Genomic DNA, 17,956 nt, shown 5'->3' with positions numbered 1-17,956 from the left:
ACCAGCGCAGTCTCCTCGTGTGTCCTAGATCAGTGGTTCTCAACCTCGGTCCTCAGGACCCCCCCAACAGTTCACATTTTCCAGGTCTCCACACAGAATCACAAGTGAAGTAATTAGCCCCACCTGTGGATCTTTTAAAATGTGTCCGTAAATAATCTGTCCACCTGCCGGGTGACCTGGAAAACATGAACTGTCCTAGATGATGAAGATTTTGGGGGGAAAAAGACTCCCAACACTACCAGAGTCTGACAGGACCTGGCATACTGAGAGGGGCTGTTGTCGCGTCAACAAAGGACACATTTGTACATCTAGCCTAGAACATTTGATTCTGAAAATCGTTTTTTATTCTATAACAGATACTGTATTGAGCGAGTATTTAGGCCTCGGAAGCTGAATCGGTGTCACCCGAAGGAACTTACGGAATGTGCGTTTGATGTCATTACCTCATCCGGGAGCAGCTACTTGCCCACTGCAGAGACCATCTACACTATTTATGAGATGATCCAGGAATTTCCGGTTCTACAGGTACTAACTGGTTTCTATAAAAAGCGATTGAATACTTGGCCCGATATTGACATGTGGAGGACTCTAAAGTGAGTGTGTTCTCTGAGAATATGGTGGCCCATTTAGAGGTGGGTGCTGATTGCGCGCTGCGGTGAGTGTGCAAATATGCAAAAAAGTACAGGAGTCATCTTGCGAAGATAATGGCCACTGCTGGTCTCTCCGATCTGCTGCTGCTTCCAAAGACGCATCATCGGATCACTCAGAGACACGTTCACCCCCCCCCTGGTTATTTAGGATGTCTGGGTAAATCACAATGAAGCGTCACTGGCTTTTACACATCCAGAAAACAGGGCAGACATTTATTTATTATTTGCAGTTTCTTGCGCTTTACCTCCTCATGTGCAATGCTCCCCATCACCTCCTCTAAAATCCCAGCTGTATGTCAGTCCTGTAGTGTTTGGGGCATCACAAGCGACTGGTGTGGTATGCCGTCCCGACAGTCGGAATTCTGACAGTCCGTATACAGACATCGGAGTCCCGCCCACTGGTACTCTGACAGTTGGGCGCAAAGCTCTAAGCGCATGTTATAGTAAGGTAACAGATGAATAGATATATTCAATTGATGCCGGATCCATTTTGCCGGAATGGATCCGGCATCCATTATTCAATTCATCGGCCAAATCCTAATGTCGGATTTGGCCGATGATTGACACTCACCCGGCTGGCGCTCGAAACGGGTGAGTGCGGGAGACGGCGGAGGACGACAGGGGAGCCTAGATGGACCGGGTGAGCTGCTCGGCGCCGGGTATGTACGGGAGGGTGCGGGCGGTGGCGAGAGGGTGCGGGCAGCAGCGGACAGGAGGACGGTGCTGTGTAAGCTGCTGCTCACCCGGCGCCATCCTCCCTGCCTCAATCCGACATCTTGTTATGCCGGATTGAGAATGATGGAAACACAGCAGTTTTGGCGGCTCTTCCGTCAATCCACCTGCTTTTCAGCATGTCGAAACATTCCGAAATGCCGGGGGGAAAAAAGCTAAAATTGAATACATCGGAACCCCTTCCGATGTTTTCATGTCGAAAAACTGCCGTCTTTTCGGCAAGACGGCAGTTTCAACACTAATTGAATATACCCGAAAGATTTCCTTACATGATGATCTCGTAACGAGGATTATCTCATCCATATAGACTGCACATCACTGCCTGTGGGGAGTACAGCTGCGTTCTTCCTCACTAGTTCGATCATTGCACGCTTACGCTAAACAGAGAGGATTGTGGGAAATGTGGCACGCGCTGTCTCTCACTATAACTACTAGTAAAGGAACCTGACATGTGCTGGCTCACCCAGAGTCACATTCCCTCACTACTCCTGCCCGCCACTCTGCGCCATCCTACCCCTATTCTGTACTGGGCCACTCTCTCATTGCGTCACCTCAGCCCTCAGTTAGTATAATGCGACTCACTCTGGCGCTCTTTTTGAAATAATGCATTTGGATAAAGGGCACTGAGATTCCTTATACAGGTTGAGTGTTCCTTATCCAATGTGCTCGGTACCAGGAGAATTTTGGATAATGGATTATTCCATATGTCAGAATATTTTTATATTTCAATGATGTAGCTTGAGGGTTCTTGCATTTATGTTGTATAAACACATCAAGCCCATACAATACACAATATATATTTTATTTGTGCATAAAACAAGGTTTCAAAACATGAAGTTTGTGTTCTATCTGAGACACAGAATTTATTGCTAATCTATTATTTTCTTGCACATGTTTAGTGCCAGTTACATATCCTGTCCCCAGTAGTGCCAGTTGCATATCATGTCCCCGGTAGTGCCAGTTGCATATCATGTCCCCAGTAGTGGAGGTTTGTATTCCTAAGAGAAAGGGGACAACCCAATCTCCTAAGAGCCCCGGCGCTAATTGGTAAAGGGTCTGCAATTAATAAAAAACTCTTAATAAGTAAATTTAGAAAAAAGGTGTTCTGATTGGCTGCTGCAGAAGTGAGAAGTCTGCCAGACTTCAAAAGATGGAAGAAAAAAGCTAGTTTTCCTTCACACAACAATTGTATGTAAAAGGATACACACTGCGCTGTCAATCAGAACTGTAGTGGGAATATTTGATAATGTGATACAATAGAATGAAAATGTATGAGGCACAATGAGTAGAGGACACGCTGTAAATGAATGTAAAAAATTCTTTATATATATAGACAAAAATTAAATATAAGAATAAGGTGGGTAATAAACTAAAATTGGAATATAATTAACATTTATACACTTACATATAGGACCACAAATAATTTGCTAAGATTGGAGGTGGGTAATAAACTAAAATTGGAATATAATTAACATTTATACACTTACATATAGGACCACAAATAATTTGCTAAGATTGGAGGTGGGTAATAAACTAAAATTGGAATATAATTAACATTTATACACATACATATAGGACCACAAATAATCTGCTAAGATTGGAGGTGGGTAATCAACTAAAATTGGAGTATAATGGACACAATTACATATGTTAATACACAGTAAAAATTACTAATATCTGGACCAGTATGATGAGGATAAAAATAGCAGACTTGGTCAATTTCATAAACCACAGTAAGCTGGCGTCCTAGCAGGAATGGTAGAGTGGTATTGAATAATAAAAATAGGAATGTCCCCTCAGAGGATTGCCGTTTTTGGAATATACACAGTGGAAAGCTTATAGCAGCAAAGGGTTATAGAGCCAAGTTGACCTGAATTAGCATGTAAGCTAACACGCACAAGAGTTCATGCAGGTGCTGGTAGGCAGGACAAATAAGCAGGCGTCTATATGTTAGTATAGCGTAGCAGGCACAGTTAGTAATAAGCCCAAACAGCAGGAGTTGTGAGTTGCGCTCTGAATTGCGGGTATGGAAACACTCACTGCGTCTTGAGGGAGGTAGTGCCTCAGCGGGCTGTTTGTAGATGGCCTGTCGAGTAGGTGCGCGCCAGAAGCCGGTTTCTGTGTAAAGCTGTACGCCGGGCTGTGTGTTTGAAGAAGCGGCAGAAGCCTCCAGCCGGGTGTGATCACGGGAAGGGATCCTGGGACTGAGGATGAGGGCGGAAGTCCGTCACAAGTCTGCTGAGTAAACTGGCGGAAGTGGGGCAACGCGTTTCGTCTCCCAAACACTGGAGACTTTTTCAAGCTGTGGTCCTATATGTATGTGTATAAATGTTAATTATATTCCAATTTTAGTTTATTACCCACCTTATTCTTATATTTAATTTTTGTCTATATATATAAAGAGTTTTTTACATTCATTTACAGCGTGTCCTCTACTCATTGTGCTTGGTGTGCCTCATACATTTTTATTCTATTGTATCACATTATCAAATATTCCCACTACAGTTCTGATGTCCCCAGTAGTGCCAGTTACATATCCTGTCCCCAGTAGTGCCAGTTACATATCTTGTCCCCAGTAGTGCCAGTTGCATATCATGTCCCCAGTAGTGCCAGTTACATATCATGTCCCCAGTAGTGCCAGTTGCATATCATGTCCCCAGTAGTGCCAGTTGCATATCATGTCCCTAGTAGTGCCAGTTGCATATCATGTCCCCAGTAGTGCCAGTTACATATCTTGTCCCCAGTAGTGCCAGTTACATATCTTGTCCCCAGTAGTGCCAGTTACATATCTTGTCCCCAGTAGTGCCAGTTACATATCTTGTCCCCAGTAGTGCCAGTTACATATCTTGTCCCCAGTAGTGCCAGTTACATATCTTGTCCCCAGTGGTGCCAGTTGCATATCTTGTCCCCAGTGGTGCCAGTTGCATATCTTGTCCCCAGTGGTGCCAGTTGCATATCTTGTCCCCAGTGGTGTCAGTTGCATATCTTGTCCCCAGTGGTGCCAGTTGCATATCTTGTCCCCAGTAGTGCCAGTTGCATATCTTGTCCCCAGTAGTGCCAGTTGCATATCTTGTCCCCAGTAGTGCCAGTTGCATATCTTGTCCCCAGTAGTGCCAGTTGCACATCTTGTCCCCAGTAGTGCCAGTTGCACATCTTGTCCCCAGTAGTGCCAGTTGCACATCTTGTCCCCAGTAGTGCCAGTTGCACATCTTGTCCCCAGTAGTGCCAGTTGCACATCTTGTCCCCAGTAGTGCCAGTTGCACATCTTGTCCCCAGTAGTGCCAGTTGCACATCTTGTCCCCAGTAGTGCCAGTTGCACATCTTGTCCCCAGTAGTGCCAGTTGCACATCTTGTCCCCAGTAGTGCCAGTTGCACATCTTGTCCCCAGTAGTGCCAGTTGCACATCTTGTCCCCAGTAGTGCCAGTTGCACATCTTGTCCCCAGTAGTGCCAGTTGCACATCTTGTCCCCAGTAGTGCCAGTTGCACATCTTGTCCCCAGTAGTGCCAGTTGCACATCTTGTCAGTAGTGATTTTAGCAAGAAAATATATATTTTTTCACTTTATGGAATGTATGGTTTTCAGTGTGTATATATACACATATGTCTTTGTATGCTGAAGCATTAACATTGCCCTTCACTGGAGATAGGGGTCTAGACCAAACCCTGAAAAACAGCCCCAATACCATGATCCCTTCTCCAAAAACTTCAGTTGGCATATTGCAGTTAGGCCGGTAACATTATCCTGACATCCTCCGGGAATCTCTATGGTCACTATAAGGATTGTATTTTACATCCTTTTTTTTTTTTTTTTTATTTATACTTATTCCCAATGAAAAATTGGTACATGTCCTAATAAAAAATCGGTACTTGTGTACTATCACGGCGCCCATCGCATCGCAGACCATAAGGCATGCGATGCGATGTCCCTCGATGTCATACAATGTTAAAATTGAATGGCATTGTATATGGCATACAATGCGATGCGATTATAAATTCTATAAGCACCCTAATGGGGGCTTACAATGTTAAATGGACCCCCACGCCACCCCCACTATGAACGTGAACCCGAAGCGTGGCGAGGGGCGGCGGAACGCGTCCTCCGACCTTTTCATACCCCCACTATCCACGTCGGCGTGGAGTTGATTTTATATAGTGTGGCGAGCGCAGCGGGCCATGGAGCCCGAAGCGTGGCAAGCGCAGCGAGCCCTGCCAGGGGACGCGGAATACATGTAAAGTAATATGCGGCCCCTCGCGGGGCTCGCTGCGCTCGCCACGCTTCGGGCTCGGTGGCTCACTGCGCTCGCCACACTATATATAATCAACTCCACGCCGATGTGGATAGTGGAGGTATGAAAAGGTCGGAGGACATGTACCGCTGCGCTCGCCACGCTTCGGGTTGGCGTTCATACTGGGGGTGGCATGGGGGTGCATTTAACATAGCCAGCACCCATTAGGGTGCTTATACAATTTAAAATTGCATCAGTGTGCATCGGGTGTATGGCATGCGATGAAAAGTCGTGCGACTCAATATCGTGGCGCCGTGATAATACACAAGTACCAAAAAATCAGTATATATTTTTTGCTTTTAAAAACTCTTAGTGATTATCTTCACGGCTCCCATATAATAATATATCCACTTTCTAGGCTGGATGTTCTATGCAAATTGATTGCAATCCATAAAGCAGAAATACTCTCCGGGATTAGTTCAGTTCCTGGCGGTCTCTCATTGACGTCAACGGAACAGTCCCAGTAGACAGCGACTGCTTTGCAATGCGTTCTATATGTACTTTGGTTTTATGACTGCATCTAGTTGTGGAGAATGCAATGATAGAGGCTGTGTGAGGAGTAATGGACAGACCGGTACTTGCAAAGTCCAGGCACAGTGATCTAAACTGATCACTCTACAGGAATTTATTCATATGACGTCATGTCACAGGAGCATCTTTTATTTTTGTCGGATCTGTTATGTCGGAAACGACCGCAGATTGTCGAATTCATGGCCGTTTTTCGACGTTCCATGGCTATTTACGCCAATCTGCGGACTTTAAACCACTCGACAGCCGGAACTTTGAATTCCGGCTGTCGAGTTACTGTCAGACCAACTGAAAATGGCGCGGATTCTGACTGGCAGAAGTTCTGTCAGTCGGAATCCCAAATTGAATACCCCCCTATATAACTGTGCAGCACAACCAATGAATTAAACAAACAAACAAACACTTTTTTGATTGCTTGTTCCCGTGTCAGAGGGAGTAACAGTAATGTTTTTTTATTGCTGGTACTCACTGTCAGATAAGTCTGACAACGATACTTCTGACTGACTACGCTGGCCGCGGGAACACTACGCTGATTCTGACAGGGATGCTACGCTGACGACGTAACTGCCGCGGTGAAACTACCTAAAGTAATATACCCTGTTGCTTCAGGAATAACCTGGTTGCTGCCAATTAAGGCACAACAAAGGAAATCACATTGTTGACAAATTAAAAAACACTCAGATTAAGATAAACATCATTTCTGACATAATTTATTGTGATCTAAAATGAGATCCGAATCAAGGGAGAAATTCTGACTCCACTCTCTCATTCAGATAATACTCTCTGAATATTGTCAGAAAAGAGGGTACGGTACTTATGTAATATCTGGGCTCCCGTTTTTCTTATGAGACCGCGTCCCCACGCGGGGCTCGCCACGCTTCGGGCACGGTGGCTCGCTGCGCTCGCCACACTATATAAAATCAACTCCATGCGTAGTTGGATAGTAGGGGTATGAAAAAATGGGGTGCATTTAACATGGGAGCCCAGATAATACATAAGTACCGAGGGTACTATAACCCATGTGAGACCAGTGTAAAAATAAATACACAACATACAACAATATAACAATAGAGCACGGTATATAATCTGATTGCAGATCCTAGGCAGAGCACTATAGGATCTATCATTATTGACGTCAAGCTTAAGGAAAGTTCCAAACAAATTTGTACTGCAATCAGATCAGAATAAGGGCCTATATGTGTATGTTTATGAATGTCGTGGTTCTTTAAAAAAAATTTCACAAGCAGCAGAAAGAGGTCATCCTGTGTAATCCTATATGTAAAAAGAGCACACAGGACAGTGCCTTCTTTTCTTTTTCCCCTCAATAAACTAATAAAATTATAAGTTTAAAAAAAACAACGCAAAAAATCTTTTTTTTTGGTCTCCCCCCCCAATAAGCGTTCAACATTTAAATGCCCACCTACTTGTGACGACAGACATGGCACATCAGGAGGACTATTGGTAAGTGCATATGCACTGACCAATCATTTGGTCGGCCAGGTGTGTACCCAGCTTAAGACACACAGGCGTCACTAGACCCCAGTGAGTTGATTGGCTGAATCGTCCTGAATATTGTTGCATCTGCATTGTTTACGTGACCATTGCACGACTACTATGTAACTGCATTTCTTGTTGCTCTGTCTGCTGATTCTAACCATGAGGTTTCTGTTTAATAGGAAAGGAATTACAGTATTTATTTAAACCACACATCTTTATTGAAAGCCATTTTGCTGCACTGCGGTGTTCCAGAGGATAAACTCATCCAAGTGTACAATATCCTTTATGATGCTATGGTAAGGGTTTTCCATTGATTGGCATTACAGGGTTACCTATGAATCACTGCTGTTAGTTATTCTAAGAGGTAGCTTTACCGAAGCTTGCAGAAAGGTAAAGTACTAACCAATCCGTAACATAAGGAGCTGATTGGTTAGTGCTTTGGGGGTTATTCAGACCTGATCACTGCTGTTGCAGAGCCCTGCGATCACATAGCCACCACCCAGACAGAGTGAAAACCTGGCCCGTGCAAGTCTGCAAATGGCTGGTGAAAAGATGGCCGATTGGCAGATAGTCACAAATCCATTCGCAACTCGCTCACCATTGAATCATTTTGCCAGTCTGTGCGTAACCCAGAACCGAATCTTCCAGTGCGATCGGAGCCAGAGCTGACGTCACACAGCCTCCCTGAAAATACTGGATTTTTGCTGACACTCCCAGAAAACAGGCGGGTGACACCCACAAATACCGGCCTCCGGTTAATATACTGGCTTATTGCTAGCGATTGAAAAAAAGATGATTGATTTTGTTGCTGTTAAACTCTGCGCATGTGCAGTACGATCATAGGGTCTAACAATAACCGGCCGCTGTGCAAATTCGAACATCAGCAATCAATTCTGAATAACCCTCTTTATCTCTCTGCAACCTTTCAGAAACCTCCCCCTCAATCGCTGTATTTGTTCACCATTGCTGGTTTGTGTTTTTGTACTTTGTCATTTTTTACTTGGTAGCGACTAATTTGTGCCTGTATAGACTATAGGGCCTGATTCAGACCATAGCAAGTCTGCAATTTTTGCAGATTGACAAAACCATGCTGCACTGCAGTTGGGGCAGATGTAAAATGTGCAGAGAGAGTTAGATTTGGGGAGTTATTTTGTTTCTGTGCAGGGTCAATATTGGCTGCTTTATTCTTCCCCTGCAATTTAGATTTCAGTTTGAACACACCTCACCCAAATCTAACTCTCTGCACATGTTACATCTGCCCCACCTGCAGTGCAGCATGGTTTTGTCCATCTGCACTGCAAACTTTTTTTTTTTTTTTTTTTTACTTTATGAACCATAAACACTGTCAACATTTTCTAACTAAACACTTTGGGGTTTATTTACTGAGATGGGAGTTCTGTTGAAGTTTGGATATTGCTATTGGCAACCAATCATATTCTATCTATTCTAGAAGGTGCTAAATAAATCCGAATATGATTCTGATTGGTTGCTATGGGCAACATCACATCTTCAATAGAACTGCAATCTTAGTAAATAGACCCCTGTCTGTCTATACATAGTAATACTAATTGGATTTGTAGTTGCCATTTTGTAACACTTTATAAAACCATTGCTTTTACTTTCTGGCTTCCCGCTCTACACCTGGGGCCTATTAGCAAATGGATAAAAGCATGCTGCACTGCAGGTGGGGCAGATGTAATATGTGTAGAGAGTTAGATTTCAGTTGGAACACACCTCCCCAAAATCTAAGTTGCAGCCAACATTTACCCTGCACAGAAACCAAATAACTCCTCCAAATCTAACTCTCTCTCTCTCTGCACATGTTACATCTGCCCCACCTGCAGTGCAGCATTGTTTTACCCATATGCAAAAATTGCAGCCTCGCTAACATCTCTGAATTAGGCCCCTGGTCCATGCTTTTATACCATCAGACAGCTGTGTTCTGTATCGTAGCCCTGAGATATGTCACAGAGTACAATTGTGTCTACTGCACAGCTCTGCCGTATCCTATGGCAACACAAAAATAAACCTTCTGATGATCTAAATGCAAAAGTGAAAAGCAAAAAAATGACGTTGAAAAGAGAAGTGTAAAAACCCACATTGTGAGTGCATGGTAAAAGTCGCGTGAAGGTGGACAACCCTACACTTAACGTGGCGCGTGTTTTTGTTTTTTTTACTGTTAGATTGAAAAACTTACTAAAAGAGAAGTGGAAGCCAAATTTTGCAACCTCTCCCTTTCGGAGAACAATGTAAGTACATCTGAATATTAAGGGGCAAACATCCTCGCCAATGTTACAGATTTTAACCATTTCCAAGCACCAGACATTGTTTTCAGCCCTCCATGTCGGCATGACATGCCTGATGCCAAGGATTTCTCTACCCAAAAAGATTTACTCACCCTTTTCAGTTTGGTCTCATGATACACGCACATTTACATTCATTACCTGTTAGCCCTGTTGCAACACTAACTGCAAGTTGTCCTGGCTGTAAGCTGGTAATAATGCATTAGACACTAACATCTATAATTCTGTGTGTTGTAATTGTAATATTATAGTGTACTAGTTACATCCCGTCAACATGATGGAACGGCACCACAGTGTTAGCGCATGTGAGCGCCTGAACAGAGCAATACTACAATTGCTCCACCTTGCGCCATCTAATAGCCAAGGGCACGCAAAACCCTTCAATCCCCCCCAATAGAGGTGAGAAGTAGCATCAGCCTTTAATTATTAATATTGGGTAGCACAATGGTTAGCATTACTGCCTCATAGCATTCAGGTCATGAGTTTAATTCCTGCCACGGCTCTAACTGTGTGGAGTTTGTACTTTTCCTGTGTGCTTGCATCAGTTTTCCTGACTCGTTTAGCTTTAGGGCAGTGGTACTCAACAGCGGTCTAAGACACACCAGCAGTCCAGGTTTTATGGCTTTCCATAATTATTCACAGATGGTATAATGAAGCTGACTGAGATGCAAGTGAAGTCACCTGTTCCTAAGCATGGATAGCCATGAAACTTGGTGGTGTGTCTTGAGGACTACAGTTAAGGACCACTGCTTTAGGGTCATTATGGTTCCTCATTGACGGATTTGTTATCTTTTACTGTCTTTTACTGTTCTGCTTTCAGTTTCAGTTGAACCGCCTTTATAAGTTTATTGAGCAGAAAGGAGACCTCCAGGAACTGGAACCAATGATGGTCTTACTGACCAAGCAGAAGTCAGGAGTTGGCGTGTTGGCCAAGCAAGGCCTGAAAGACTTGGAGGAAGTGATTGGACTAGTCAAGAGAATGAGCGTAAAACTTCAGGTTAGAATTTAGTGTTTAATGACCCTTTAAAAATCCTTTTATTTCTATGAGACCTAGCATCTGATGCAGGGTTCCATGGCCATTGTACACAACTGATTACTTAATGTAAGCAGGGGACATAACACTTACACACCTGTGGTGATTGCATCTTGCTGTGCTTCAGTCCCTTATCTGTATGCTTAGATGGAAACCATATATAGATAAAAGTGATTGGACACTGACAGCAAATAGATAAATGAGATTTTATTGACATCAGTACGTTGTAGGTCTACAGTTATTCCTGCAGACGCCTTTCTTGGCGAACTGTCCACAGGTTACTGGACAACAGCAGGCGCTGTGTTTTGCCGTTTCGTCTTAAGTACAGCGACCAACTGTGACCCTGTAGAAATTAGTTGGCCTAGAACGCACCTAAGGCACCAATTCTCCTAGAGGTTCTTAATGGGGTTAACATCTGGAGTCTGGGCTGGCCAGTCCATCCAGGTTATTCAGCCTGGAAAAGTGACAGGTGGCATTGTCATCCTGATAAAAAACATTTGTGGTTTCTGTAGAATCACCACAATATAAGGAGCACAGAGTTATCCAGGACATCTCTATTCTTCTCTGAGTTAATGTGACCATGCATTACAACTGATGGACCCATGCCAAACCAGCTGCAACAGCCATAGAAACCTAGAATTTGATGGCAGATCAGAACCACTTGGCTCATCTAGTCTGCCCCTTTTATAAACATGTTACCTCAAACCATATTTGATCCTTATTTTTTTGTAAGGATATCAATATGCCTATCCCAAGCATGTTCAAATTGTACTACTGTATTTGCGTCTACCACCTCTGATGGGAGGCTATTCCACTTATCCACTACCCTTTCTGTGAAGTAATTCTTCCTCACATTTCCCCTGAATCTTCCTCCCTAGTTTCAGTCCGTGTCCTCGTGTTCTGTTGCTCCTCTTCCTGTGAAGAATGTCTCCCACCTGTACCTTGGTAAAGCCATTGATATATTTGAAAGTTTCTATCACCTCCATGCTGTAATGTAGGTGCTCTTGCATCAGACAATCTCCTGGCAATGGCCAAACTCAAACACGTCCGCCTGGTCTGCAAAGTATCAATCATGATTCATCACTCCATGACACTTGCCGCCATTTTTCCTCTGTTCTGTTTTTGCGCTCATTAGGCTATCGTAAGCTATGGGTAGCATTCTTTTTTGTGATTGGATGCTTAGGAGCATTTGCTCGCCCATAATATCAAAGTACATAGGCCTCCTTACGAAGTATCATGGTCAAAGGTTTAGATATCCAAGGAAGGATATCAGAAAAAGACTCCCGGGTGGGGCACTGCCTTCTAATACAATTGAATTTACTGTTAATACAAACTTTATTAGTTAAAAATGGCCCTAATTTAGGGTCAAGTGAAAATAAGAAATAAAAAGAGGAAAAACAGAGAGCACTAACGGACAAAGTACATGAAAAATGGGTGAAATATTATTCAAATTATATCTGTCTAGGGATTCGATGGAAAAAATGTTCCAATCAGTAGCAGTATGTATATATACATGTGTGGAATCCTAAAAGACAATAAGGAGCCTCAAGTACCAATAAATATTGAGAATAAGTATCAAAAATAGATAATTGATGGTTAAGTAGCCATATTTCCTGTGTATGACAGAATCATCTTAGCTTGTAGATAAAATTGGAAGCAGTTTTGTGAAAAATGGGGTCAACAGCAGCACAGTTGAGAATGTGAAAGTCTGTAATAGTATAGACAGCCCTTGAATTTAGGTAGAACTGTGGGAGATGGTTGCCACAAGTTCTCTCAATATAATGTCCAGCGATCTTTTGCTAATTATGCCAATTCCTCACGCTGTATATTAGTATTAGTTGCACTGTACAGTATTGGCATACAATCAGCATAAGGTATAGATAGCTGTAGGTGGTGTACGATGTACAGTGCAATTAACACCACCTACAGCTATCTATACCTTATGCTGATTGTATGCCAATACTGTACAGTGCAACTAATACTAATATACAGCGTGAGGAATTGGCATAATTAGCAAAAGATCGCTGGACATTATATTGAGAGAACTTGTGGCAACCATCTCCCACAGTTCTACCTAAATTCAAGGGCTGTCTATACTATTACAGACTTTCACATTCTCAACTGTGCTGCTGTTGACCCCATTTTTCACAAAACTGCTTCCAATTTTATCTACAAGCTAAGATGATTCTGTCATACACAGGAAATATGGCTACTTAACCATCAATTATCTATTTTTGATACTTATTCTCAATATTTATTGGTACTTGAGGCTCCTTATTGTCTTTTAGGATTCCACACATGTATATATACATACTGCTACTGATTGGAACATTTTTTCCATCGAATCCCTAGACAGATATAATTTGAATAATATTTCACCCATTTTTCATGTACTTTGTCCGTTAGTGCTCTCTGTTTTTCCTCTTTTTATTTCTTATTTTCACTTGACCCTAAATTAGGGCCATTTTTAACTAATAAAGTTTGTATTAACAGTAAATTCAATTGTATTAGAAGGCAGTGCCCCACCCGGGAGTCTTTTTCTGATATCCTTCCTTGGATATCTAAACCTTTGACTACAATTACCCTACTCCCTGGGAGCACCTCCGCAAGTTTATTATATAACTTAAAGTTCACCACATTGATTGGAGTAGCCTTCTCACCCTCCGTCATTATAGCCCAGTGCCCTCAGCCTTTCCCCTTTCCTTTTCCCTTCTTTTTGGAAGTATCATGGTCGACACAGTCACATTAGTGCCATTTTCATCTCCTATGCTAAACATGGAACGACCCATGTTCTTTAGCAGCTCCGTGGTTCTCACTCTCCAGTCCCTGGGTTGCAGTTTCAGGGGTCTTCCAGGCTGAGGTGCCTTCCTGCATTGACCGTTCTACTTCCGTGCATTAATGACAAGAGACACAGTGGGTATAGGGACCTTCCTAACATCCGCAATGCTTCTCACACTCATTACCGCCGGTTGAGCACCATACGATGATCCTTTTTCAAACCCGGTAGCTCCTTCCGGCAACCCATTTCATTAGCAAATGATTTGATCAGTAATCGGTGCCCCTCTATCAGTTTTATACCTAAAGGTGCCCATACACGGTGTGATGCATTTTGTACTAGATACGATGTGATCTAGTACTAAAAGCACGGGCTGCACAGACTTTATGTGCTGTGCAATGGAATGCCCCTGGGAGCGTGCATCGCATCACACAGCACCATTGTACTGTGTATGGGCACCTTTGGGAACACGGGTCTGTTGCAGGAGCACACCATTACGCTTATGCAGCGGTGTCCTGCTTTACAATCCTCCATACTGGAATCGGAGGGAAAAGTTTAACTGTATGCGTAAGTGTCTGTGGCAAATGACTTGGATGGAGCAGTGACGGTCGCCAGTTAGGAACATTTTTTGGACCGACGCATTAGATTTGCATTGACACGCACACATTAGCTTTTGCAACTGTAAAGTATTTTTTTTTCCCATTTTTACTTTTTTTTTATTGAAGTCCTTTTACACACCAACAAAAGATGCAAAGCACCAACAAAAATGTACAGAGCTTATAATAGTACAGGTTGAGTATCCCCTATACGAAATGCTCGGGACCACGAGCATTCCGGATAGGGGAATTTTTCGTTTTTTGGAATAATTTTATTTAGCCATACTTACCTGTCCGGTGGTCCCTCTGCGTCCACAGCAGGCCTCCGGCATCTTCTCTGGGTCTCCAGCGGTCACAGGAATGCATTGCGCGAATGTGCACGCGCACTGGTGACGTCACCGGCGCGCGCGCACACTCGCGCAATGCATTCCTGGGACCGCTGGAGACCCTGGAGAAGATGCCGGAGGCCTGCTGTGGACGCCCTGGGACTTGGTAAGTATGAAAAGAGGGTTAGGGGGTTAAAAAAAATTTTTTTTAATGATTCCAAAAACCACGGTTTTTGGAATAATTCGGATAAGGGATGCCCGGATACGGGATACTCAACCTGTAGTTCATTAAATATGCCTTCAAATGATGTATTTAACTAAATGTTTCTCTTAACATTCCACTTGTTCATAATTCTGGTCTCTATAAAGTGTATCTCCTCCAGTGATGAATATTTGAATGCATGTTTTCTGGTCTCATAATAGCATGTGTTTCGTTAATTAGGTGGTTGTGAACTTCGGCCTTGTGTACAAGATGCAGCAGCACAATGGGATTGTTTTTCAGTTTGTTGCCTTCATCAAACGGCGGCAGAGAACCGTCCCTGACATCCTGGCAGCTGGCGGACGATATGACCATCTGGTAAGTCATGGTGTAATAGAGTGATTACAGCAGGCTCGGACAATGAGTACAGCTGCTGAGCAAATAGTCACTTGTCTTATACGGAGCGGCGCAGAAGACATGAGAACATGCGGTTATTATCATCCGTTCTTTACCCCCTCAATTAATTACTAACTCGAGTAAACAGGTGCTGTAGGAAACAGGACAAAATGTCAACAGATTGTTATCGTGTAACAGGACAATGTTTGCAGAAATTCTGTTTTCAATTTATACACCTTTCACACCAGCCTAAATTCCCGGGTTGGGTCCGGGAACAACCAGGGACTAGCTCGCTCTGGTGTGAAAGGTTCCAGGGACAAATTCCAGGGTTACTGGCTGGTGTGAAAGGTGCAGGGACATGTCCCTGCTTCCCATGTTGCCTCTGCTAGTGCTGATTTGCTAGCAGGGCAACTTCCTGTTGTGGTGGACACTCACAGACACGCCCAGAGGCAGCATACAGCGTGCAGGGAGACAATGTGCATGTTCTGTGGCACCACAGACTCCAGAAGTGCATTTTAACCCCTGAAAGGTGGTGAGAGAGCTAATTAATCATTAGAGGGGAAGATGCTTTCATATGCCTTTTAATTTGTTTTATACAAGTAAACAAAGGCTAAAACACTACAAATGTTTTGTGTCTTAATTATTAATAATCAATAATCTAATGTGAGCCTAAAAAATGCAGAAATGCAGGGTCATCCCTGGTTCAGTGTGAAAGGTGCCGACCCAGGTTGTCCCTGCTTCAAAAGCATGTGTGAATGGGTCCCAACCCGGGAATGTCCCTGCTTGTCCCTGGAATTTAATTCCTGGGTTTGTCTCTGCATTTCTGGTGTGAAAGGGGTATTACTAGTGTCCCCCCCAAATCCCCCTAATCCCTCACTGCCGGCCTCTACTGCCCCAGGGCGTTCCAGGTGGCATTGCCGCAGCAATACTGGCTGTAGGATTCCGTTCCCAGCACCTGCTTGTTGGGTAGCATTGAATGCATTAAACCAGTTGCTCTGAGCAGACGGATCACATGTTGGGTGGTTATTGAGGCCGCAAATGTCCTGCTGAGCAGGCTTTAGTCATGGTCTTCTATGGGTGTTTCCTGACTACAGTGCTCATGGTGAACTCAGGGTAGTACAGTATGTTTATCATTGTATCCGAGTATACTGCACTTAGAAATAGGTGTGGTATAACTAGCCGACGGTCGGGATCTTGATGGTCACTATACCGACATTGGAATCACGTCTGCCGGTACTCCAACAGTAGGGGTGCGCAAAAAAGCCCCTTGTGGGCTCGCTGCGCTTGCCACGCAGGAGAATAGCCCCTGTTGGACGGGATCCCGACTGTCTGGCAATTGAACAGTCGAGACATGTACCATCGTATGAGCGTGCCTTGTTTTGTGCTTAGATTTCAGTGTTTAGAGGCCCTCAGACGGGATCCGGTATCCTGCCCTGTGCCGTTGGAGCTAGTATCGCTATAGATAAGATCTCTGCTGCGCTCTCCAGTGCTGAGGACAATGTAAGTCTTGTAAATATAGTAGAACGGAATATTTCATCTTTTATAATAGATGTAGATTGACCACAAATGCTGTAAAACATGATATGATATACTCACATTGCATTCATCTACACTTTAATTTTATGTATTTTACCCCAAATTTTCAGATATTTATAAGATTTGCAAATTCACTTTTGATACCTTTTTGGATGGAAAACTAAGCTAATATTTAAGGTGTTGGACACAATGTGCCTGATTCACAGTTGTACGCTATTCTGATGTTCCTGCAGTGCGGATTTATTAACAAAAGAAGAAGCCGTTTTTGTGGGCGGTAACACTGGATGCAAAAATGTGGATTGTTTTCCGGGGGGCCGATCGGTTTACTTTAGATCTTGTTACAGTGGACGTTGTGAGCGGCCAGAGACTCACTCTGGAGTTCGATGTTTGCCTGATCTGTAAATGTTTACATCAGTGGTGTCTAACTCATGGCCCTCCAGCTGTTGTGGAACTACACGTCGCAGCATGCCCTGCCACAGTTTTATCAATCCATTATATAAAATCTGTGGCAGGGCATGCTGGGACATGTAGTTCCACAACAGCTGGAGGGCCATGAGTTTTATGCCACTGGTTTACATAGTTGCAGGCACCTGTGAATTTTCCGTCGGGCAATCCTGGTGCCCGGTACATTAGCATATATTTGCATGCCCTCTCAAAAATCGCATCTGTGTACAACTAAGGGGAGGATCCAATTATCGGCAAAGTAATGTGAACTCGCCTGCAAGCCCTGTACACCTTTCTCAGATGTCTGGCTACAAGAAGTAAGGGCTAAAATATACGAACAGTATTAATTCAAGGTGCAGAACGAAGTGACGGAATGGTGGGAGGAGTTAGTCCTAGATTGCTAATTCAGTGCTTATGCCTTCAGTAAGTACCAGCCAGTATTAAAGTGAAAGTCTCATTTTTTAAAACGCAGTATTGTACCAATAGAGTAGACAAGTAAGAACAATGATCTAGAATAAAACAATGCAAAAAGCAATACAACTGAAATAAGTACAAAAACAAGTAGTGTAAAGGTGCCCATAAACGCTGCGATAAACAGCATGCAATGCGACGCGATGTGTGCTCCAGCGGACATCGCATAGTACAAAAAGTATG

General features: G+C 43.5%; 1 protein-coding gene across 1 annotated transcript in view; it reads left to right on the top strand.

Annotated features, from left to right (window-relative positions):
* EIF2AK4 (eukaryotic translation initiation factor 2 alpha kinase 4) overlaps positions 1–17,956 on the top strand; it is a 77,829-nt gene that overhangs the window by 45,944 nt on the left and 13,929 nt on the right. The window contains exons 25-30 of the mRNA XM_083166683.1: positions 357–525; positions 7,873–7,989; positions 9,877–9,942; positions 10,817–10,993; positions 15,170–15,304; positions 16,712–16,822. Coding sequence (XP_083022809.1) covers positions 357–525; positions 7,873–7,989; positions 9,877–9,942; positions 10,817–10,993; positions 15,170–15,304; positions 16,712–16,822 — 775 coding nt within the window. The remainder of the gene's footprint in view (positions 1–356; positions 526–7,872; positions 7,990–9,876; positions 9,943–10,816; positions 10,994–15,169; positions 15,305–16,711; positions 16,823–17,956) is intronic.

This window comes from Crinia signifera, chromosome 12, assembly GCF_055691185.1.
Source record: "Crinia signifera chromosome 12, ASM5569118v1, whole genome shotgun sequence".
Classification (NCBI taxonomy): Eukaryota; Metazoa; Chordata; class Amphibia; order Anura; family Myobatrachidae; genus Crinia; species Crinia signifera.
Note: the sequence above shows the minus strand (reverse complement) of the source record. Positions and strands in the feature narration are given on the sequence as shown.